General features: G+C 41.3%; 2 protein-coding genes and 1 long non-coding RNA gene across 4 annotated transcripts; 1 reads left to right on the forward strand and 2 right to left on the reverse strand.

The window, feature by feature from the left end:
- Nucleotides 1-2,064: 2,064 nt before the first annotated feature.
- On the reverse strand, nucleotides 2,065-13,301 carry fbxw5 (F-box and WD repeat domain containing 5). Its single transcript, XM_050053340.1, has 10 exons — nucleotides 13,194-13,301; nucleotides 10,498-10,693; nucleotides 10,244-10,401; nucleotides 9,699-9,882; nucleotides 9,429-9,577; nucleotides 8,991-9,308; nucleotides 7,943-8,126; nucleotides 7,675-7,822; nucleotides 7,103-7,315; nucleotides 2,065-4,833 (listed from the first exon to the last, which is right to left on the reverse strand). Exons 2-10 carry the CDS (start codon nucleotides 10,682-10,684, stop codon nucleotides 4,548-4,550), a joined length of 1,827 nt encoding a protein of 608 aa, XP_049909297.1. The 5' UTR covers nucleotides 10,685-10,693; nucleotides 13,194-13,301; the 3' UTR covers nucleotides 2,065-4,547.
- LOC126395692 (uncharacterized) lies at nucleotides 10,293-15,992 on the forward strand. 2 transcript variants are annotated; one of them, XR_007570483.1, is made up of 5 exons: nucleotides 10,412-10,426; nucleotides 13,779-13,860; nucleotides 14,977-15,216; nucleotides 15,555-15,641; nucleotides 15,725-15,992. It is a non-coding gene; the product is annotated as an uncharacterized LOC126395692 (long non-coding RNA). The 2 variants fall into 2 exon arrangements; XR_007570484.1 differs by lacking the exon at nucleotides 13,779-13,860 and having other exon boundaries at nucleotides 10,293-10,426.
- A 2,137-nt stretch (nucleotides 15,993-18,129) lies between these two features.
- LOC126396095 (PR domain zinc finger protein 12-like) lies at nucleotides 18,130-22,314 on the reverse strand. Its single transcript, XM_050053934.1, has 5 exons — nucleotides 21,905-22,314; nucleotides 20,280-20,470; nucleotides 20,000-20,155; nucleotides 19,367-19,481; nucleotides 18,130-19,168 (listed from the first exon to the last, which is right to left on the reverse strand). The coding sequence occupies exons 1-5, from the start codon at nucleotides 22,134-22,136 to the stop codon at nucleotides 18,735-18,737; spliced, it is 1,128 nt and encodes a 375-aa protein (XP_049909891.1). The 5' UTR covers nucleotides 22,137-22,314; the 3' UTR covers nucleotides 18,130-18,734.
- Nucleotides 22,315-23,451: the final 1,137 nt, after the last annotated feature.

Raw genomic sequence — 23,451 nt, forward strand, 5'->3', positions numbered from 1 at the left:
CGGCTCAAACAGGTATGGCTCTGGATCTGTGTCCGCTACAAGAAACTCTTCAAAATCGCGTTCAAAGTCGTCCATTGCAACTACTATAGTCCAGAGATATCGTTAGGCTAAATAAACAACTGAGTTTTGTTTACAGGCTACGTCTGTGCCTGCTCACCAGTGTATCCCTCCGCGGATCACAGCGCAGGACGTAAACACACTATAGTTCCGTGTATCAAACTTCTTCTAAAACGACTAAAAAGGACTCTCGTTTTTCGAATTAATGTTTAAACATGTTTATTTTAAATGCACGCGCATAAATGCCAGCTTCAGGGTTTCTGTAACATTTATTTGTTCACTTTTACCGAGTAGGCTACTGACCCCCTATAGACTTCAATTGTATCCGCTCAGCTAAGCCGCAATGCTAACTGCTGAGACCCAGCCACTGGATGTACAGACACAAAAAGATATAAATCATGTTGTCTCACTATGAAAATGACAGAGAAAGGGCATAACTCCCAAATCATTGGAATATTCTTTTAAGTGTTCACTTAATTTTTTTTGAGCAGTGTACATAGGGACTGGGTCCTCTTCCATGGATTCTGCCATGTTTGGAGAGGGACAGACCTCTGCAGATAATTCAGCTCCTGATAAAACTCTCCTGAACAAAGAACACTAAAGGAATCCTAACTGACAGTGTTTTCAGGCTTGGTTCTTTTCAGCCCTCTCAACTGACTCACAGCGGTGAGTCAGCATTTTTTGCACATATGTAAACACCTCCAACCCCTCTGAAGCGAACCGTACTCAGACTACCTCGGTCTGTCTTGACGAGAAACTGAAAATTGCACGTTTTGTTCACAGCTCTGCATATACAGACTGCAGATCAGGGGTTAGCAGGTTCCAAAAAAGGCGAGACCTCAACAACACCATCGTCTCTGTAAGTTTCGGTCTTAGTTGCAAGTTAGTTGCATTGTGAACACCCTTTTACACACAGACCTTGTGGAGTGCATGACACAATCTATCAAGTTCAAGTTAAACATCCACAGCAAGCAAGTGCCAATGCTAAATGTAAAGTCACTGTCATCATCACAAGACCAAGTTTTCTGTGTTTAGAGGTCACTGACACATGGTAGAACACATGCTAATGTTGGCATTTACAGCCTCACAGATCTGTTAATGTGATGCAACAGAAGTGAAACACGAGTAGTAAGACCAGAACTACCTGAATGGCTAGACTTTAGCAAACTTTTAAAGGTGGTAACTTTTGACTCTAACCATTGCATTACAGCCACTTCTTCAAATTAATTTAGAGGTATGTCACCACATATTTCTAGAAAATGAAACCCAACACCTTTATGAGAAAAACCACACGAACGCTTAATATGGAAGTGTTGCAAAGAAATGTTGCTGCATTATCACAAGTGTTAAGTGTTAACCACGGCTCAGTGCGTGGTAGATCTATGCTGAGGGAGCCACTAATGGAAACCCATGTCACCGTGGTAGGGCTTGGCGCCTTGCGATAAAAGCAGACAGCATGGGGAAAACCCTTCTAGAGAGGAAGTAGCTGTCACTTTCTGTTTATATGCAGAGGTTATTTTTTTAACAAGTGAATGCCTTTCTTTACAAAAGCCCTGTGGACATTTTGATGACATAGGTGAATGATCAGTGTTTGAGGTTTGATGAAAATTTGTCAACTAGTGCTAGCATTTAGCACAAAGTGCCACTGTGGTAAGGTTAGCGAGCTATTAGCTTAGCATATTAGCATTAGAGGTTTAAGAGTCTAATGCTGTACCTTAACTAAAATTCATGCCTCGTTGCAATGGCGTGATTCAGTGTTAATGTTTTTTTTCCACTTACCCGGTCAGGCAAGATGGTCAGGAATCTACTTGCCTAAAGTCAATTTTTACTTGTCCCTTTACAATCTGTTTGTGTCTACTGTAGGTAGTCAATGGTAATTCCAAACACACAAAAAGTAACGAGAAACCCCTTGAAAATGTCCAGGACTTTTGTTAAAAATGGCACAAAAACATTTTTTTGAAGAAAAGAATATACATAATATAGAATCTGACAGGTTTGCAGACTTCTGGCCTTTCAGGGCATGCTCTTTATTTCAGGGAAGTATGAAAATGACAGAGGGGACAGGGAACCTCATTAACAAGATGGAGCTACAGTAAAAATAACAGATAAAGTTGTCAAAAGGGAACCGGGGATAAGTTCATGACTTATTACACAAATTTCAAAACATGGAAAATATTGTTCAACCGGTGGTGACTAATTCACAGTTTTTTTTTTTGTTTTTTTTCCTTCGCTTTTGTCATGCAGATGCAGCCGGTTCACTTTGGCCAGGTCATGAGGCGACCCACAATCATAATTAAAGGGTTTTTATAATCAGTCACAACCTCCTTCAGCAGGGAATCTCCATGGAAGCATAAATATCAACCAGGTAAAGTACCTGAATGTTGTGCTGGTTAAAATGCAACTGAAAAACAGCATCAAGGTTCGTTTCTTATTGAATTACTTTTTGTTTTGTTTTTAGACTCATCCATCAGTGACACACAAACATTTAAAGACTGTAAGTGCTTAAAATAACAAAAACACAGATGTTTTTTCCATGATCATTCACAATATATAACACAAACAGACCCATACAGTACACTTGACTCCAGTGACAGCTGACAGCTAGATTGGCCTGATGGTTAATTTGTTTGGAAAAGAATAATGCTCCTTACCTTCAAACTACAAGGCTCTACTCTCACAGCAGTTGAAAAGCAAAATGTGCCTCAGCACTCCACGTGACAAACGCCCTTAATGTCCATGTTAAATGCTGAGTCTCAAATATGTAGTACAGTTTTAAGTATTAGTGGAGCATACGTATACGGACTTTAAGATTCAGGACCCTGCATGCTATTCACAGCCACATTATTTTACTTGCCCTCCTTGCCCAGCATTATTCAAACATGATTTCAGCTAATGGCATACATGGAGGGAGAGACAGAACGAAAGGAGAAAATGAAGAGACATACGCATTGGTAAACTACAGAAAATAAAACAGCTGTTATGTTACATTATGTGGAAGGTTATCCTAGAAATTTCCATATTTTCATTACACACAACAAAATTCCATGACCTTTCCAAAACTTTCAAAGGATTTTACTAACTCCATGACTTTATCAGGTTTTTCATGACCGTTGGAACCCTGTTTAGATTAAATTTCAAACTTCAGCCAAGATATCTTTTGTTACCTTTACAGGTGTACAACAAACAAAAATGAGCTCTAAATAAAAGAACTGGGTGACACCTTTGTGACTGGACATGTCCATGAAACGTTCTTGGTGTACAATCTGTTCTCACAAAAGAATTACAACCAATTTAGTGAAGGTATTTATTGGATATCACATTAAATTTAAATTAGTGAACTGAACAATTTGCCAAAAGATACCTGTATATAGTTAAACTTGCATTATGTAATCCATATGCAGGGTCTGTATATCCAGGTACCCCTCTCTCTAAGTTGGGGTCTTAGACTTCAAGTCAGGCTCCGTTAGGAAACTAAACAAACCTTGTGTCACGTCAAATGATGGGGAAAGAATACATTTTCTTAATTTAAAAAGGTCCAGGAGACATCATCATCTTCTGGGATTCATCTCAATGTGTCTGAGAGTCTTTCGACAAATTAAAGGGTGCCGTTTTTGCTACAATGGAATAAAGGTGTTTAAATACATGTCTTCATCATATAGGCCCAAATAACAATGAACTACACAAACAACATTTTTTTGTTCACAGTCATGCTTCACGCTAACTGTTCCTCAGCAACTTCTCTAGATTAAATTACTCGTTAAATCTACTTTGAATAGAATAGTGATCTGGGGCACGAAAACAACGGGATGGGATGTAATTAAAAACCAAGGCAGACTGCAGTAAAAGCAGCTAAAGGTTGTCTTCCCTTTTGGTTTTAAATTCATTTATAATTCTCTAGAAACGCATTTTTAGGGTGTTTATACTCAAGACATCAAGAGGATATTAATAGGAAAAGACATTTCTGAAGTAAGTCTCAGTTACAGCTCTTTGCCTCTGATGAGCAGGACCACAGTCATAAGGTGGCGTCTCTGCAGGACATGTACATACATTTACACCTCAGGCCCAGCAATCCTGACCTATTCAGACGCAATGTTACAGATACAACCAGACAAACACCATCTCCGTGGTAACGTGTTTGGACGTCTGTCGTGTGCATTCAGCAGTCAGCTCTACACTATCGCTACCCGTGGGAACATATCACTCCTGGCAACAGCACAACAGAGTCTGTGGTGATTTCTGTCCTTTTCTGGTGCAACGGCGCTCCCTTGTGTCTAACCCTGAGTCACATCACGTCCCGCCTCCTGTTTGCTGAAGACACCGAGCACTGCTGTGTGTCAGAACATCGTGAGCTCAAGCAAAACCACTGACTGTAACCACACTGTACACATACATGGAGTGTGTATACATATATATATTCACACCACAGAGGAAAAAGACCAGACTTTCCTCTCTCCCACTCCCTCCCCACTGCAAGTATTTTCCAACCTGACTCATGGTTTTCCATTCACACTGCTGGAAGACGTCGAGTTCTTGCTGCGGCCCAGCAGGGATGACAGGATGCCGCGGGGCCTCAACGGCCGGGCAGGGGCCTGCGCCATGCGGACCATGCGTGGTGAGCGCCACACTTTAATGGTAGAGTCATCGCTAGCGGACAGCAGCAATTCCTGGTCAGCGGGGCTGAATGCCACCGAGTTTACCACGTCGTCGTGCGCCAGACGTGCCAGGCAGATGTTGTAGTGGCGGTCCCAGATGTAACCGTGCTTGTCCTCTGCTCCACTACAGGTGGGAGAGTGGAGAGATAATTCAGTGAAATCTTCATGATGAAATCATTCCACAGTTGTCAAAGCATTTGCTTCTGTCTGGTATAAGTTAAGCTGCAACAGACAATTATTTTCATTATCAATCATTCTGCTCAATATTATCTCGAGGGAGCATGCGACCATGCAGTGCCAATCTCTCCTCTCTCTCCTGTGCTCTGTGGATGCAAGCTGCAGGTCAGTGTGTCGGCTTGATCGAGGGTGAGGCGGAGCCACACGCATGCTCAACACACACAAAGGGTCCAAGTTTTAATACTGTGTTTATAAACAGTAAGCAACAATTCCTGCACAGTATGCCTTTTATAGTAATATTAATAAATTAGTAATAATGTTACCATAGAAAACAATGACAAAAAGTTCCCAAAAGCCCAAATCGACTTCTTCAAATATTGTCTGACCAACAGTCCAAACCCAAAGATATTCCTTTTACTATCAAACAAGATGAATAAATATTCTTGCATTAAAAATATTGACATTGTTGCCGTTTATTGAATTAGTCACTGTAAGGCAGAGAGAATTGAATCTATGTCTCAGCTCCAAACATCACCTGCTTCAAAGTTACAAACGAGAACGATCTGATTTCATAATACAAGGCTAAAAAATGACAGCAATGTGCAATTCGTAATTTTTTATCAGTGATATTTTAATATTAAAGGACAGGTTCATATCTTTTAAGTCTGTCTTAAAACAATACTCACTTTTCCATAGTAGGGATGCGCGCGTTTAAATGTCTACACGATTAAACGTCCGCACCCTCACGAGTCGGCACTAGAAATATTAGTGGGTTAAACCTATTAGTGTTTTATTCATGTACAAGGCTGCTTAACTGTCATGCAGCCGTCCGCCACTAGTGGGTGCTACAGAGCCGTCAGACAGCAGTACCCCTCAAGTAGACTGGAGTTTTAAAACAGCACAATGGTAAACTGGAGAGATGTCCTCTCGCAAAAGCAGCACAGTTTGGCAGTACTTTGATCTAGAAAATGAATTCAGCAGTAATTTATCTTTGTTGAGATGTGATTTTATTTGTTAACTTTAAGTGAGTTGTTGTCAGATAATGCATGGTGCAAAATGCCTCTCATTTCAGCTGAAATTTAATCATAAATTAGATGCTGTTTTATTAACTTCAAAGTGAAGTGCTATCGTTTTTGTCGGATTATCTGCAAGGTTCAATGTGCCCCACATTTCAGAGGCGGTTTATTTATTTTAGATGTTATTTTGGTGGTTAACTTTTGACTGAGTTGCCGTCATGTTCACATTCATACCACAAAGCACACAGTGTCTCGTATTTCAGCAGCATTTAAAATCCCACAGGGTTGTTAAAGATTGTGATTTAAGGCTTCAAAGGGCTCTTAATATACACAATTTTTTTTGAGGAGTTTCAGATACTTAATAAATTGCGCTTAATTTTGACTGTTTTCTGAGTGTTTTCCCTTTTTTAGACTAATCGACTACTCTTAATTAAAATATGCTTTTAGTCGACAGGGAAATTAGTCGTCAGGAACATCCCTAGTCCACTGTCACATTTAAAGAGTTAGTGGTCGCTCAATGGCTTTTGGCAGTTCTCCTGTCCCTCATTAGTTTTGGAAATCACCCAAGATTCTCAAACACTAAGACACGGGTTAGTATAACACCCACACAGCGAATACACAGTGGTGGGTGAGTTTGGTTAACATACGAGCTACTTTTGCATGTGGATAATTTCTGTTCTGAAGTTTTGGGGATTTTTTGCACTTGGAACTCTCATTTAATCTCCATCTTCTTGTTTTGCTCCTAAATTAAACCTCACGTTTTATACTGCAAGTGTATCTCCATCTTGTAATTGTAGGTGCTTTCACAGTTACATTCTGTTTAACTGACTGAATAAATTATCCGAGCTCTAACTGTGATGATAACAGTTTCCATTCAAACAAGCTACGGATATCCGTTATTTTAAAACTACGTGACCATACACACCAACACCAAAACAGCTTAATGTGCTAAAAATGACAGGCATCATGTAGAAACAGGAGCATTGTGAGGTTTCCTTCCACACAATATGCCATAGAAACACAGATGTTACTGTGATGTGTGCTGTTAAACTGTGGTGACTAATTTACTGCCATTGTGGTATCACTTCCCTTATCACACATGACCACTTAATGGCAAAACGCAAGCAAATTAATGGTGAGCGCCGCATGTGTGAAAGCTGCTTCTATTTATGGAAAATTAGACAGTCATGAGTCACCCACCTGGCGACAAAGTCCCTGCTGACATCCAGGAAGATGAAGAAGCACTCGTCGTTAGGCGTGAAGGCTCGGTGAGCACGCAGGCTCCGTCTCTCTTCCCTTAAACTCTTCAGATCAATGACGTGCAGGTCAATTTCCTCGGCAATGGGAGGAGGAGACATGGGGTCAGAGATCACACACCCGGCTGGCCACGCCCGGCTATTCACATAGAGATACCTGGTCAATAAAAAGAGAGGAGTAAATTTAAGAGTTGTGATCTAAAATATGATTATATGCTGTTTTTAAGACTTTTTAGGTTCTGAAAATACAGTGAAAACATAGTGTGATGCTACACTACATGGCCAAAAGTATTTGGACACACAAAGAGTATGCACATCTCATCCAAGACCATGGGTATAAATATGCTGCTAAAAGCCTCCACTCTTCTGGAAAGGCTTTACATGAGATTTTGGCATCTTTGCTCCAGTTCAGCTGAATCAGCATTTGGTCCCTAATGTCGCAGCCAGCATTCCAGTGAGCCCATATAGTTTATTTTCTACATTAAAGTACGCTGAATCTATAAATCATTTATTTACCTGTGGTCTGGAGAGAGGCCCATACCAATGATGTGTCCGTGGATATCAATAACATGGTCCAGGGAATCAAAAAACTCGTCTGAACTCCGCTCTTCCCCGAGTACGGGACCACAAGTCGTCATCTGGTCGGGCTTGATTCGCTTAATACCTGGAAAGAGACAAGACGACAACTGCATGAGAGGAGACGTCAGACAGCACTGTGTGGGTTTTTTTTATATGGAGTTTCATAAAGTCGCTGCTTATATCTGCAGCTTGGAAGCGATCTTACCTATCTGGTGTGGGGAGTATGTAAGGCTGCCAGTGGTGAAGAGTAAGTAAGTTTTGTCTTCTCCCTCCCCAGGCTCGGAGGGCTCGATTAGGCTGGAGTCAGGGGCTTTTGTGTGGGCTCTGCCCATCATTTGAGCCACGTGGGTCTCAATCGCCAACTCCATGCACCCTACATTTTTACGACTCTAACAGGAAGGAAGAGAAGCACAGAAGAAAAAAAAATTGAGAATTATATTACTTCAAAAATTAATCAAAATGCCTTGAGTTTTTAATTGTAAACATCAATTGCAATTGTAAGAAATGGGAGTAATGTGAAGTTGGAATCCAAAATGTCTGCTGCAGCTGCTGGAAAGAGGCGAGGTGATCATTAATATAAAATCTCACAGAGAGATGATTTTAAGACTGGGTCCTGTTCCAAATGCATGACTGGAGCATATAGGAGAGTCTACAGTAGGTATATTTTAGGGGCTTTTATTGTTGAAAACACCTAAGACCAAGTGTTTGAGGAGTTTTGGATTATGGGGTTATCTCCAAAGAGTGTTGTGCGGTAACACAACAAAAAAAAAAAGGATTTTAATGGTGGACAGCTGCAGGATATAAAGAAGTAATGAAGCTTGTGGCTGGATATGCGGTGGGTGAAATGTTGCTCCACGAGCACCTCCATCTATCTAACACAGCCTTGGGAAAATACTGGTCACGGGTATCAAAGGACAAGAAGAAAACAGTTGCAAACTATCTTGCCTGAGCTGCACTTGCCGGCAATCACTCTGACATTCACACAGAAGTGCACGTGAGAAGTCTGAATTTTGAGGAGATACACAATTACTGATTTTGTGGGGTGTAACCGAAAAGTAGTATAACGAGTAGCGTAACAAATTACTGTTGGCAGGGAGAAATAAGAAAAGAGTAACGAGTAATGAGTAATACATTACATTTTTAGAGTAACAAGCCCAACACTCTTCCCCTGTGTGTCTTTTTAAGCCTCTGATAGATTGCTGAGGAGTGCAGAGGACGTTTGTAAGAAAGGTGCCCAATCTGTAGCAGCTCACCTGTATAATGTGCTCCAGGCCTGAGATGGTGGGCTGAGGATGGCGGCTAGCAGGGAGCCTTGCTTCGTGACACTCCTCCTCTTCCTCCTCTTCTTCCTCACTGCCAGAGGTCCCCAGGTCGAAGAGGAGGGGCTGGTGCTGCTGCTGCTGCTGCCCTTTCTGCCTCTGAACCTGGGACTGAGCCTCGTAGTCTAGCAGCAGGTCCGGGTTGTCGTGACGACGGCAGTGGGCCACCATCACTGTGCGGATGGTGCTGGCGTTGATGTTCTGGATCTTGAAAAGGCGCTTGACTACGTTGACGTTCTCTGATTCGACGTCCTGCCAGAGAAAAGGAAAGGAAGGAGAGGAAAGATGTTGTGGAGGATGTGTTTTTGTTTTTCAATCAGTAAGCGTTGATAATTTCATAGACATGTCTCACAGGCTTGAGCTGAGTCTCACCTGGAAGGCTTTATTGAGCCAGAGAACAGAGCAGGACGTCATGTTGCCTATCCAGTGCAGGTTCCCTGAGATCAGGTGGGTCTCATTCAGCCAACAGCCAAACACATCGTATGGCTTGTTCCTCACACGAGACAACAGCGAGTAATTCTCTATAGTGTGTTGAGAAACAGGGAGAATGGGGGAGTTATTTTTGCGAAAACTAAAAATAACTTTAAGGAACATCAACTGGAAATGCTGACTGTTGCATGCTTTTATTTTTTTGGTTCCTACCCAGACTGATGACAGCGATTTCCCCAGACGAGGAGTGGTGCGGACCCAGGTAGACACCAGACACAAGCAGCAGGGTGTCATCAGCATTAAACTGGGAGAACTGGGTGTAGCCCCAGTTAAACTGCCGCATGCTGGAGCTGTGCACCAGCGAGATATTACCATCTTGCCGCTCCGTGTCCCATAGCTGCACACAAGAAGCCAGACAAAAGGTTGGAAAAGGAGTGAGAGGATGAGGAGGACAACAGCAGCTGGTGGTCACACATTTGAGGAATTAGAGAAGAAAATAATCTGACTGCTGCACAGACAAACAAAAATCCAGACTCACATCAAATCTTCAGTATTCTCACTTGGATAACGTGAATAACAACACAGATATGTCGTCAGAGTTTCTCAATCAGTTATTTCAACACACACACGCATGAGTGGCACTGTGCTGACATGCCGTTTTAACCTGCGTTTTAGGTTCACCTGCTGGAGCTTGTTTTGAGACTGAAGCGTGTACTCATCGGGGATGAAAATAGCCTCAATAACCTTTAAATCCCTACCTTAACGGTGCAGTCTTTGGAGCAGGAGGAGAAGCGATGACCCCTGTGAGAGAAAGCCAGGTGGAGGACTTGGTCGGTGTGCTCTCTCAGCGTCTGAACCTCCACACATGGGATGCAGTCAAACAGACGCCTGAACTCCCTGTACCATGACACCGACGCTGCACAAAGGACGATCACAAAGCGGTAAGCAGTGTGTTTTTTTATACTAAGTGAAAGTGACTTTGATTTACTCTGTTAAACACATAATTATTGACCTGGGTGTCGGGGTACGGAGCGCGGTATGCGGTAGTAGCTGTAGAACAGCTCCCTCCAAAGGAACTCATCTCTGGAGACAGCCAGCCACTGTCTGCAGGTCAGACCAGCTCTCAGCACGGCATCATGGGGCAGACGCAGGAAGATCTCCAACACCAAGCTGTCCGGCAGAACTGGGCCACACTCCATCCTAACATCCTATGTGCAACACGCACACACATCACAAATATATGGGTGTGATGTTATGTGAAAGCAACTTCAACCCCTAACAATACAGTTTCCCCTTTTTGTTTCCCCTAAAGCAGCTTTAAGGTTGTTAAAGACATCTTATTTCATCTTGTTCCATTTTGGCTTGTTTCAACTTTTAATTGCGGTGATATGATGTGAAAATGACAAACCAAAGACTCCATGTTTTGATTGCTGCACCATTCAATCAAATGGAAAATGATCTAGATGTTTGTGAATCATTTTATACACATATCCCCCCAAAAAATATTTCATATCTTAAAAAAAAAACCTTTGGGATCTCTGCTAAAATATAAAATAAAGTTCTTAACTGCACAGCATTTGTTTGTGGTAACTGGCCAAATGATGTGTTGCTCGCTACTTAGGAAAGGATCGAGACATTTTCACCACTGTGTGAAAGACATTATGTATGATTATTTTAATTATGACAATCAATTAATGTTTCAACTCTAGTCAAATACATATTCGGACTCACAGACTGCTGAATCAATCAGAGACATGGAGAAAAACACACATCAAACAGGCTGCAAACATTCATGAAAACCCGCCTTAGGAGAGTACTTAATCTGGCAGAGAGACAAAGAAAATAATGCAGACCTGTGGAAAAGAACAAACCAGGATCCCATTGACTCACAAATTCTAGGGAGAAATTGGAGCTGGATCGGACATTCCCTCAGAAAACCTGCCACAAATATCACCCGACAAGCCCTGATTCGGAACCCACAAGGAACTAGGAAATGAGGTCTCCCCTGGGACAGCTGGAGAAAAGGTGTCCAGATAGAAATGTCTGGGAGTGGGCTTAGCTGAGGAGAGCTAGAGCAAACCGCCAATAACCAAGTGAAATGTAGGACATTCATCAATGGCCTATCTCCCCAAGAGGAGCAAAGGGCTAACGTCAGGTTAAGTCAGGTAATTTCAGGAGGTGTCTAACTAACTGCGAAACATAGCTTGAAAGAAATTAATTACAGCTGAAACAGATGATAGTTTTTATACTATTAACATTAATATTAAACTGATGTGTTGAACATGTTTTCTTTTATTCTGAATGTAAGCGACGTAGAAATACTGTGCTCAACCTCAAAAATATAAATCACCTCTCAGAGTAGAAAAAAGTGGCAAACCCTCATGCTTAATTTCCCTTATTTTGTAAAATTTTATACTGACACTGTAATCAGAAGTCCAAACAAACACACTCAACCCTCAGAAGTATGAATGGGTGCTGAATCCTCAATGAAAAATGTAAAAAATGTGTGCCACGTGTGGCAATAAACACTATAATTGGAGTGCTGTCCTGTACCTTTCGTACACATTTTTTACTTTTATACTGACACTGTAAACATACTGACTTGAGACTAACTTTAAATGTGAGTGCAGTCAAATTAAGTACACAGAATTGTATTTCAGGCAACAGATGATGATCATCACATGACAAATTTAATATTCTATGCTACATACTGGGGCTGCAGTTGTCTTATATAATCAATAAGTCTTTTATTCTATACACTGCCAAAAAACAGTAAAAACGCTCATAAAAAGTAACATAGTCTATCTAAGCTATATTCTAACCTAGAAAGAAAAAACCTTAAAATCAGTCATATTATTTTACCCTCTATATCCATAAATAACTCAAGGCCCCACCTTTCACGGCACTAATTTAAGCCTGACAGCTGTTACACTGCACAAACAGCACTGAGCTGTAATCAGCCATACAGGTCTCCTGCTGTCAGAGCAGCTCATTAAACTAAGCTAACATCATTGTGTTTGGCATGTCAGTGCATCCACGAGTACGTCTCCATAATGGCCACTGAGTTAAATGGCTCTACATTTTTCTCAGAGCTGTCAAAGCAAAGGGCTGTATGAAGGAGGGGTTTGTGGTATAGGCACAGAGCCATGTTAGCGTGGCATTTCTTCAACTGCAAACTAAAACAAGCGAATAACATTAAGGATGTCATTCAAACTAAACTATAAAATACATTACCAGGACTGTTATCTAACTCTCAGTAAATCAATGCATCTCTTCTTTAAAGAGCCAACCCATCGAGTGAAGATGACCTAACATGGACATTTTTGTCGCTGTGCGTTTAACTCCCAACAAGTTACTGTGTTTACACCAAAAGCAGACAGTCTAACCTTCCTCCTGGCCCATGAAACATTAACTAGATGAACATCTGATAACTAACACACGTTTATGTGTGTTTTACCACGCAAAATTAGTTAACAGCTTAATGTAAAGCTAAGCTAGCCGAAAATGTCTATCGAGCTAACGTTAACGTTAAGCTAGCTAACTTATTAACCAGCCAGCTAGCTGTTAGCCTACATTTGTTTTTAACTTTTAGCCACGATATTTGTTTCTGACAACAAGCGGCGGCTTTTATAAACGAATGCTTTCGTTGCAGGAGTTCATCAGCTTGGCTCAGACAGTACAAATGTGTTGACATAAACTGTGACCCACCTGCTGGATCAAAGTATGTTGGAGAGAAAAGCAAACGGCTGGCTAGCGCTGTAGGCTAGCTACAAAAATGACAACAATCCGGCGGTGAGCAGATCAGGCTCGACCAACAAATCACAGAGCAACCGCTCCGGCAAGGCCAACGCAATCGATTCAGTATCTATACGTGGAGAAAAATATGTTTTGTCATCATTAGCCAGCTTCTTTCTTGTCTTGTCTTTTCTCTCTTTTCTTTCTCAATCTGAATCCGGTTTTATTGCCAACTGGGTTTTCACATAGACTACAAGGAGTTTGATTTTGTGTTGTGCTGCACAGACAGAACTCAGACAGACAGAAATATTAGGGAAAACATACAAATGAAAAAAAAATGTGTGGAAAAAAATCCAATAAAAAAGAATAGGCTATAAGTTAAAACAGCTGGGCAGGGATGGGTACAAATATATTCTAGGTGACTGGTTTCTAACCTGGAGGTCGCCATAAGGTCGCCATAGCTTAACAGGGGTCACAAGGCCTTCTTGATTTCAAGTGGTGTAGGAAACTTTAAAAAAAAACAAAAAAAAAAAACAACCACTTTTCTAAATCTCACAGGACAAGGGCCTGGTGAGGACCTGATCACAGCTACCGAGGAGCCTTCACTCTCTGCTGAAAAGCCTTGTCCTTCATTAAAAAGGTATCACTCAAAATGTAAAACAACCAGAGAGCTGATGGATCAGTGGCCGAGTATCAGGGAGAAGAAAACATAGGATTTGTCAGAAAATAAGCCTATAAAAGATGTATATATGTTTGTTAAAAACTGGCACCTCTGATGCAGTATTCACAGGACATATTCTGCGCAGAAGTAATCAAAATCATTAATTTTACTCAAACTTCTTGGGGTTAATGAATTCACTGTTTGTATTAATTGTACAGTTTATCAGTTATCCTTTACTGTTATTGTTATGCATAAAATGTCACATAGTCAGGGGTCGTCAGTCATCACTGATGGAAAAGGGGTATCTTCAGGAAAAAGGTTTGGGACCACTGTCCAGGGCGATGTGCAAAGGTTCACAACAGGCTATTAAGAAAACAAAAAAAAAGAAAGAAAGAAAGAAAAAAGAAGGGGATAGATTATCCTATTATATTTTTTATATCTTTGTATATCCAAAAACAATGCTGTCAGAGTTTAATTACCGAAACTACCGAAACACCATTTAATTCTATATTACAAGTATGCCCCTATACAGAATTCATTTAATATGTTTGATTTCGTACAGCTGAGCAGAAACCAGACTTACTGACATGGTTTATGAAGTGTGAAGCATAGTCACTGTTTTTTTTTTCCCTTGAGAACTGTTTTTTCTTCACTTAAATGATACTAAATACTAAAACACACACTCACAAATGATGATGATGATAATGATGGGTCATTTTGGTAACCTTTCCTCATTAAAATCTTTGCACAACATCTTATTTATTAAATGTATGGGAACAAAATGTTAAAACCTTTGTTTCCTTTATTTGTTATAACATCATTCAGATCTCAACTTTATGATGAGATGATTAAGATTGTAAATCGAGAAGAAGAAACTGAGGTTTAATGTGTGCATAAAAATAATGCAGTCATTTTGTTACTGCACCTTGATTGCAGTTATTACAACCAAATGCTCATAATGGGCACATGGTTATTTATGATGTTTTTGATCTATAAACATTGTTTGAAAAGATCTCTTATCATACATACATGTACACGTTTTTTTAATTTTAAATACTGTCAGTGATTTTTTTTTCTTTTTGTTTGCTTTTTTAGGTCTTCAAAGTTAACATGCAATGGAAAAAACACCCAACAGAAATTCTACACCACCTCCTGTACCTGTATGGTGATATGACATCAGTCAGTGTTCTGCTGGTCTCTGTAACTGAAGATGTGCTGTGTCATTGTTGTGTAGTGTCGGTGGACAAATATCATTACGCTGACCACATGGGAACAGGTGACTAACTGAGAAGAGAAGACATTAAAGTGGAGCGATGCTGTGACTGTTAATCTCCCGTAAGTATTCAGATTTTCTCAAACAATTAGAGCAAGTGTTTAGATTGTTGTCATAGTGAAAAGGTTTCATAATGTAGATGTTATTCTGATGAATAGCTTTTTTATGCCACTGACAGCCTTTTTCTTTTCTCTCTGGTGAGAAACATTGTGAGTGTATGTTAAAGTAAAGAGTTATAACATTAAAATACATAGTACAACTGTGTGTAAGATGGAGCGAGTTAAACCTGATAGGGGTGGGATCAGGTTACCTGCCAGATCATTACCTCAGCAGCAGTGTGGCTGATACTACAAACAGATAAAAGAAGAATCAATGTCTGTTTCACTTTGTCTTTCTACAGTTCTGCGCAATGCTGCTGCGTGGGTAGTTTGTTGCTGGTGCTGCTGTCAGAGGAGTGAGGCAGAAGGATGACAAAACCAGGGCAAAGGTGCTCCTCACTTAGATGAAATGCTACTTTGAAATAATGTGATGTTCTGATGACTAAACTATCTTGTTTTCCTCACTGTGCAGGGAAGAAGGTGTGGACAGTCTTTAGTGATGGAAAAACACAAAGTCAAAACCCTCTCTAATCCCTCTGGCTTGAAGAGATGCCCACATTTTCCCTCTGCCTTATTTACCTCTCAAGCTTATGCACCTGCAGCTTGTTGATCTATGTTGCTCTGTACTTGTTATAATGATGACTTGTCTGAAAACTCCTTGTTGGGGAGCTGGATAATGTCTGACAGCCGACAAGTGCAGCAGTAAATTAACTAACTTAATAAAATAAATGGTTGTTTAAATTAGGTGGTTATGTGTCATTAAAGTGTCATTACACTGTTTCTCCAGGAGAGGCCCACTTTCTATCATGAGACTGTCTTTTTCTGGGTATCTGGCGCCATCATGTGGAGAAAGAAATAACTGCACCTTACCTGCTGACTGCAGAAAGAGAAAACTGGTTATTTATCACTAGAAACAATTTTAAATAATGATCAGTGCTGGGAAAACTGCACTAAAACTGTAGTAACTAACAGTTACTTCACAATAAAAAGTAGGTCACCTGCATCTTAACTACTCCTGTCAAAGTATATATATTCTCAAACAGTGGTTAAACTACATCGCAGGAAAATAATCATAATCTGAGTCTGGACTATCCTGTTGTTACATGGAAGCATAACTGAACTGACACTAGTAAAATGAAGTTGTGTTTGATTTAGGGACCAGGGCAAGCCAATCCTCACCTTGGCAGGGTGATGTGTTTTAAGGATAGGGAGCAGGTGTTGGGTTGAATTAGGAAAAACTTAAACTTAAATTCATAGGATTCAGTTACAGACATCTTAGCTGCAAACCAGAGGAGATTTTAGGCAAATAGCAGGTGATTGCCATTAAAAGATAACTGTGGCCAATGAGCTGTGGCATTGTGCCACATTGTACAGGCCTAGCAAAAAATACATGACAATATGACTATGTAACTAACTATAATAACTACATGACCCAAGGTAGTTAAGCCACGGAGTTGTCAATGTAGTTAAACTGCCATCCCAACAACAAGTTCTTACTCCCTAGCTTATCATGAGGAACTCTTCATTACTAAATGGGAGTACACAGTAACCTATAGATGGTCAGCCGTGCAGTTTAGTGCACAAATAGAGTAATCTGGCCCATGACAGGGTGTCAGGTAGTCTGCCAACTATTCTCCTAGTCACAATGAAAATGCAATGATTACATGTTTTTTGTTGCTTTGAATGTAAATAAAGTGTCACAGTGCATAAAAAGCACCAAAACAGAGCTTGTTTATCAAAACAAAGTGTCGGGGGATTGACTCTGAATGGATTTATGGACTTTGCTTGTTGTCTGAATGGATTTTTCTGCCTTCACAGACCCCTGACCTCCTACGTAAAGATTTGGATTCGATAAACTGCTCTTGCTGTTTTGTGTTTGCGCCCCAGTTTTGTGCTAAATCATTACAACTACAATCATTACCCTTGCAACTGGATGGGTGACAATGGCAAATGTTGAAAGATGGAAAACAGGCAATTGATTTAATATATATATACACTGATAAATATTATTAATGATTGTTTATTAACTGGCCTGGCTTCCTGTCGTTGTGCAAAAGTGGCCCCGGGACAAAGCAAGTTCAGTGTCCTTGGTGTAGGTAAAAACACATTTTTAAAAATTCCTCCTCATACATAAAATACTTGTCCGTTATGTTAGCTACTAACTATGAAAAACTACCTTTAACTTTTCTTCATTAAGATGTTATAAAATACATTTTATTGTCCATAAATGTGGCAGTTCATTTAAACATCTACACCCACACACAACATAACAAGAACGCTGACAGTATGAATACTTCAAATGATAAATATACACAGAATTACATTAAACAAGCCAACTGCCTGTGGGATAAACCACCTCAGAGGGGAGGTCAGATACACCCTGGACAAGATGCCAGTCTATAACAAGTCTAACACATATACACATAGACAGAAAAACACACTCACACCTGCGGCACTGAGCTGGTGCTGCTAACATGTTCCGTGTTTTACCCAACCACTTGCCTAATGTGCACTGGTATTCTGGGTTTCCAGAGTTAGAACAAGACTTTCTCTTTGGATTTCGCCTCCAAAATCTGACACTCTACTGATCTGATCAACAAAAACAAACCACTATTATTTGCAAGGACCTTGACAAAGTGTGTGTTTTTCTATGGGTTTTCTAATTTTATTTCAAGCTTGGTAATTTATCTGTCATTTAAAAAAACATCAATCAAATCTCTTTTTTGTTTGGGAGTACAGTTAAGTAAATAGACTAGATTATACTGTATAACCGGATAAAAGTCTTTGTCAACGAGAAGAGAAGACAGTGGGCTATATGCTCACAGTTCATAATTTGGCGTACGGCAGCCTTTAAAGTAGCAACAGGTGACCTTATACAATAATGAGCATCATATGTAATATCATATCATATTTATTTAGAATAGAAGAAAGCACAAATGTATTTACATTCACATGTACAGTAGCATACAATACAATTTTACAGTTACACAACAGTATACAGTCTGTGCAAGGTTAAAGTGACATTTTCAGTTTACAGTGTGGGAGGATGCAGCTGAAACAATGTACACTGGTGGCCACGTCCCGTTTAGTTTCTACTTACTGTACAAATCTCTGACAGTTGTTGTCACCTGAGCTGGTGAGGATGTGATGGATAATAAACACGGTGTAAAAAATGTAGAAAATATCTGTTCTGTCTCACATATGCGGTGATATATGACATTTGTTTAAAGATTACACAGAGAATAACGACTCATTTGTAAAATCTTCATCATATTTCAGCTTTCCAAAATACAGACAATCATTAAAACATCTCTCTGTTGGAATATTGATCACGTGATAGCCAAAAAACAAACAATACAAATAAGGCAATATTCAAATGTCTTTGTGAGATGCTTTACTGTCTCCTCAGGATCTCCTCTGCGTCTCCACTACAGCTAAAGTGCAACGTTGTTCTGTGTGACTGTCCCTCCGTGTCTCTGTCATCATAGCACCATGGTGGGGATGTGGTGCACCAGCGGCATCTGGTGCTGGTGGGGCATGGCGGTCATCTGTGGGGGAGGAGGGGACACTTGGGATGGCACGTCGGTGGCGTGCGCCACGGGTTTGTGCCGCGCGCTCTTCTGGTGCGCCCTCAGGCCCGCCAGCTGCGAGTACGCGCTCTGACACACGTGACACTTGTAGGGCCGCTCGCCGGTGTGCAGCCGGACGTGGTTTCGCAGCGTGGACGACTGGCTGAAGCGGCGGTTGCAGAAGCGGCACACGAAGGGCTTGTCCAGAGTGTGGATGCGCATGTGGGAGCGCAGGTTGCTGCGGGAGTTGAAGCCGCGGTGGCAGATGACGCAGCGCATCCGACCGGCTGTGGTGGCGGGGGCGGGTGGGGAGCAAGAGGAAGGGCCCTCACAGGGGTGGGAGTCATCTGGGAGAGGATACAGAGGAAGGAGATGAGTATAAATGTGTCTCACATGGGTACTGCTGCTGAGGTTTATCTGTAGGTTTTATTTAAACTAACAATCAAGCTGTTTTGCTTTAATGGGACTCACTACAGCCGTGGTACCCACAGACAGATACAACAGGCTGTAATGACCCTGATGTATTGATCTGCATATTGACTCACCATTTCTGGTTTTCTTTATGTGTTCCTCATCTGTTCCCGGAACTCCAGGGATTCCCAGGAATGTGTTGTGGGTGTTTCCATACCAGACAAGAAGCTCCTGGTCTGGCGGGATAGTCTGGGGAAAGATTCACAGGGCAAAGGTCAGACAATCAATATGTGATTTCGGTTTGCTGCTCTGTGACTGGTGCAATCTGAACATCAATTACATACAAGGGCATAGAGACAATGACACATATGAAATGGCGGAGGTTTGAGGGTCCTCCGCCAGAAAACTTTGAGCTTCTAACACTTGATTTCTTGCTTTCTGGTGATTTTTACACAAGAATTTGTGCATTTTCTTCATCACTTTATGGTGTAAAGGTCTTAAATTTTGTGCATCTGTCATGTTTTATAGGGGGAGACAATGCACATGTTCTAAATATTGAGGGGAATGTGTCTCCTGCGTCCCCCTTGAAATCTACGCCTTTGATTACTTAGTTGAAATACATACTCATTCTCATTTTGGCCAGCAGGTGGCACCGCTCTAAAGGGAATTTACACTGTTGGTGGTCGCAAATAAAATCCAATCAAGCCTCCTCAGGCCCCAGTCCACGTTTACAGGCTGATATATTCTCACAAGTTGTTAATTCTCACCTCCACCGCCTTGTAGAAGATACTGCTGCCGATCTGCACCACCTCCAGGTTTTGCTCCTGCTCATTCCGGGCGCACTTTATGTAAGTCATCCAACTGCGCTGGTCCTCCTGGCTGGCATCGATGAAGTAGCGCACCGTGCCGTCTTCATTGAACACCTGAGCGCACACAACAACCACGTCAATATTATAAGGAAATAATTACACAGGCTCTGGGTATGCTTTGGGTCTCATGGGCTGCACATCATGGCATAAGAAACTTGAATTGGGAACTTTAGCTCACCTCCCACATGAGGTTGTTATTCTTGAGCAGGTCCACGTGTTCAGGGGACAGGACTCTCCCTGTGAAAGGCCCCATCTCGGTTCCTGCTTTGATCCAGGTCTTTGAGAAGATGCCCAGGCCCTCTCCAGGGATGGAGCTCTGCGCGATGATCACCTCACTGGGCAGCACCAGGCTGGACAGCTTCTGCACCTCTGCAAATATAAAAAAAAAAGGATTGTGAGAAGAATGCAAACTGAGTAAAAATAGAGACTGTGCATCACTGTCTTGAAATACAGGCCTATTTCTGAAAATGTGCGCGAGTAAAAGTGCAGAAAAATGTAATTCAGCTGAAGCAGAGACCCTGTTGTTCAGCAGGGTGAGTGGGTGCCAAAGCGTCTCATGAAACAGGATTGCTGGAGAAGTCCTGAAAGCAGCAAATGGACTGGATCTTATTTTAGTCACGAAATATTAAGCTACACCTTATCCTCCGTTTAATTCGATTATCTGGTTGAATTGAAAGTTTTTGTTGCGCAGAGAAACCCCCTCGGAAAGCATTTTCATCCGCATCAGAAAGGGGGGAAAAAAGAAAAAAAAATATCGTGCGCTTCTTTAATGTCAAAATCAAAGATTTTTTTTTAGGCTGTGAAAAAAAACCCCGGGCCCAATAGGGGTTAAATGGTGCTCTATTGCCCAGGGTCCAGCAATTTGTCATGCTTCAGATGTGATATTCATTAAAGTTTACTGGAAAAGAAACGGCTAATTCCAAATTCATTATCCTTTTAAGAACTTTGTAGCAATAAATTTGCGCTGAATGAAACGAGGACTTGTTTAAAAGACTCAGGAATTTCGGCAACAAAAAAATGGAAAGGCGATTAGATGGTTGACATGCAATGAATAGCATTAGATTTAGCCTTCACGGTGCATTATGCGAGGAACAGCAAATCTTTTAAGGAGAGAGAAAGAGAAAAGCTCCGGAGCCCCATAGCTGCCAAGAGAGGAAAAGAGACTGTCCGGAGATTGATGAATGCGGGATAAAAACCCGGGACATCTCAAAGAAAGGAAACCTTTCTCTCCTCGAGGTTTAAGTGGAAACTTTCCCAGGTCAAGCACAAAGTTAACCAAATGAATTTAATGCCCTGCGTCTTTCAATCAGCGGCAGTTACACGCCTAACAAGGCTCTGAGCGCGAGGTCCCGGAGCTCTGAAAGGGTTAACGCGTTAAATGGGTCGAAATAAAAGCAGCAAAATGAGGGAAAATGCAAAGAAAGCAACAAGTTAGTGAAAGAAAGTTTGGGACAGAAAGTTTTTTAGTTGTTTGTGCAGGATGTGGGATCTTTTTGAAATTACTAGTGATGGTTGTACTGGAGAAAAAAGCCCAAATTTAGCTGTCAGTGTCAAAATAATAAAAAAATTCCTCCTGGATTTCAGTGACACACATTTGCAGGAAAAATAAACAATATTTATTTAATCATAACTACGAAATTATGATATTTATCTCCATTAAAAATTAATTTTAACTTAAATAAAACGCGTAAAAATCACATCTGCAAACTTGCACTGCTTCCAAACATGCACTTCAACATGACAAAACAATCAGGATTTAATTCAAATAAAATATTCCCATAATAACCCAGCATGTCAGCCTACCTCCGGCGAAGGACTGAGCCAGCACCTCGGCGGTGAAGGCGGTCTTGGGGCTGCCGCTGCTACCGCTGCCGCTCTGCCGCTCTTCCGCCAGGTGTTCGCCCAGCACGTTCCTCCACCTGCCGTACAAGAAGCTGTGCAGGATGTCCGAGGTGATCACGTCTGACAGCGAGCGGCTCGGACACTTAAATCCAGACTTGAGAGCCAAAGCGTCTGCGGGTAGCACGGAGCCCATGTTGCAAATAAAAAAAAAGAAAACCCTAAAATGATAACAGCGTTGCAGCTAAAGAGGAGCGATAAAAAAAAGACAAGGAGAAGAAAGAGAAGCGGACACCCAGAGCTGCTCCTCAGTGCGTCCTTCTGCTCCAAACTGTCTGTGCGTAAAGCTGCCCTGCCTGGCTGTGAGGGTCTCTTTATATAAGTGGCTAGAGTGACCCCTGTCTAATTACTTATTAATGACACACCCCTCACCGTGTGGACCTGCCCGCTGCACCGCAACACACCAGCGCAGACATTAACGCACAGCACAAAGACTAAGAGTGGCCAAAACTTTATTTTACACTTTATCTGCGCGTAAAAGTGGACTTTAAATTAATGCAACATGTTAGTGCAAAGCTGCGAATGCTGGGTTAAATGACAATAAACACACATTCTGGTATTTTTAACATCGAAAACCTTAAGAAATTAAAGTTTAACCTGCGTAAAAGCGCATGAGTGTAGCACAAATAATTAACAGACTGCCCTCTGTAGAAGATTTTAGAATTTTTATTTAAAAATCACGCATGACTTGAATTGATGCAAGAGTTTCAGAGTGTGAAAAGAATACGAATAAATATATTTTATGTGTTTTAAGTGATGTTTTTCTGCGCGCAGAAGTGGGTCATTGAGTCTGGGAGTTGCGCTCCCATTTTTTTCTCATGCATTTGGTATTCATGCGGTGGTAATAATATTATTATTTTTTTGTGAGGAGTTAGCGCGGGAATAACAAGAATGGAAACAAGCTCGACGTTGAGTTTTCTTTTTTCTTGCAGCATTGTTCGCATGCAAAAAATGCAAAGCTGCTTTGACGTGGTCCACTTTTTCAAGCCCTTGTTGAGGTAAGCGGTTTAATATTCATGGATGTTCGGAGCCCCCTCGGTATTGTGACAACGTTTAGATGAGTATATACGGCCCTTTTCTTCTCTATAGTCACAGTCCTCTGTGTTTTTTCCTCTCTTGCCTATTTTTCGGGCTTGATGGACTGGGGCTAAATGGGCAGTTTTCCTTCTTTTCCAGCAGAGAGGACATCTTTATTCCATCCCCGGCTCACAGGTTTCCTATTCAGCTCCCCTCCAAGTAATGTCAGGGCCCTGAAAAGTGCTGCAAATCAATCTTTCATGGTGTTTTGAGGGCAATTTGACATCCATGCACTCCTCTTTTCACTCCAACAACTACAAGGGGATTGTCCGAAAAAATGGGCAAGTTGCGCTCTCTGTTTCTCTCCCTCTTTTCCCTCTCTCTGGACGAATATGGATTATGGCGATGTAATGGGAAAGAAGATATGGCAACTA

Source organism: Epinephelus moara, chromosome 9 (assembly GCF_006386435.1).
Source record: "Epinephelus moara isolate mb chromosome 9, YSFRI_EMoa_1.0, whole genome shotgun sequence".
NCBI lineage: Eukaryota > Metazoa > Chordata > Actinopteri > Perciformes > Serranidae > Epinephelus > Epinephelus moara.

Coding starts and splice junctions, on each gene's coding strand:
- fbxw5 (XM_050053340.1), bottom strand. CDS start 10,684: ATGGAGTGTGGCCCAGTTCTGCCGGACAGCTTGGTGTTGGAGATCTTC. Junction 10,402..10,497: donor CTCCGTACCCCGACACCCAG/GTCAATAATTAT, acceptor TCCTTTGTGCAG/CGTCGGTGTCATGGTACAGG. Junction 8,127..8,990: donor GCCTGGAGCACATTATACAG/GTGAGCTGCTAC, acceptor CCTTCCTGTTAG/AGTCGTAAAAATGTAGGGTG.
- LOC126396095 (XM_050053934.1), bottom strand. CDS start 22,136: ATGGGCTCCGTGCTACCCGCAGACGCTTTGGCTCTCAAGTCTGGATTT. Junction 20,471..21,904: donor GGCTCAGTCCTTCGCCGGAG/GTAGGCTGACAT, acceptor TTATATTTGCAG/AGGTGCAGAAGCTGTCCAGC. Junction 20,156..20,279: donor ATAACAACCTCATGTGGGAG/GTGAGCTAAAGT, acceptor GTGTGCGCTCAG/GTGTTCAATGAAGACGGCAC.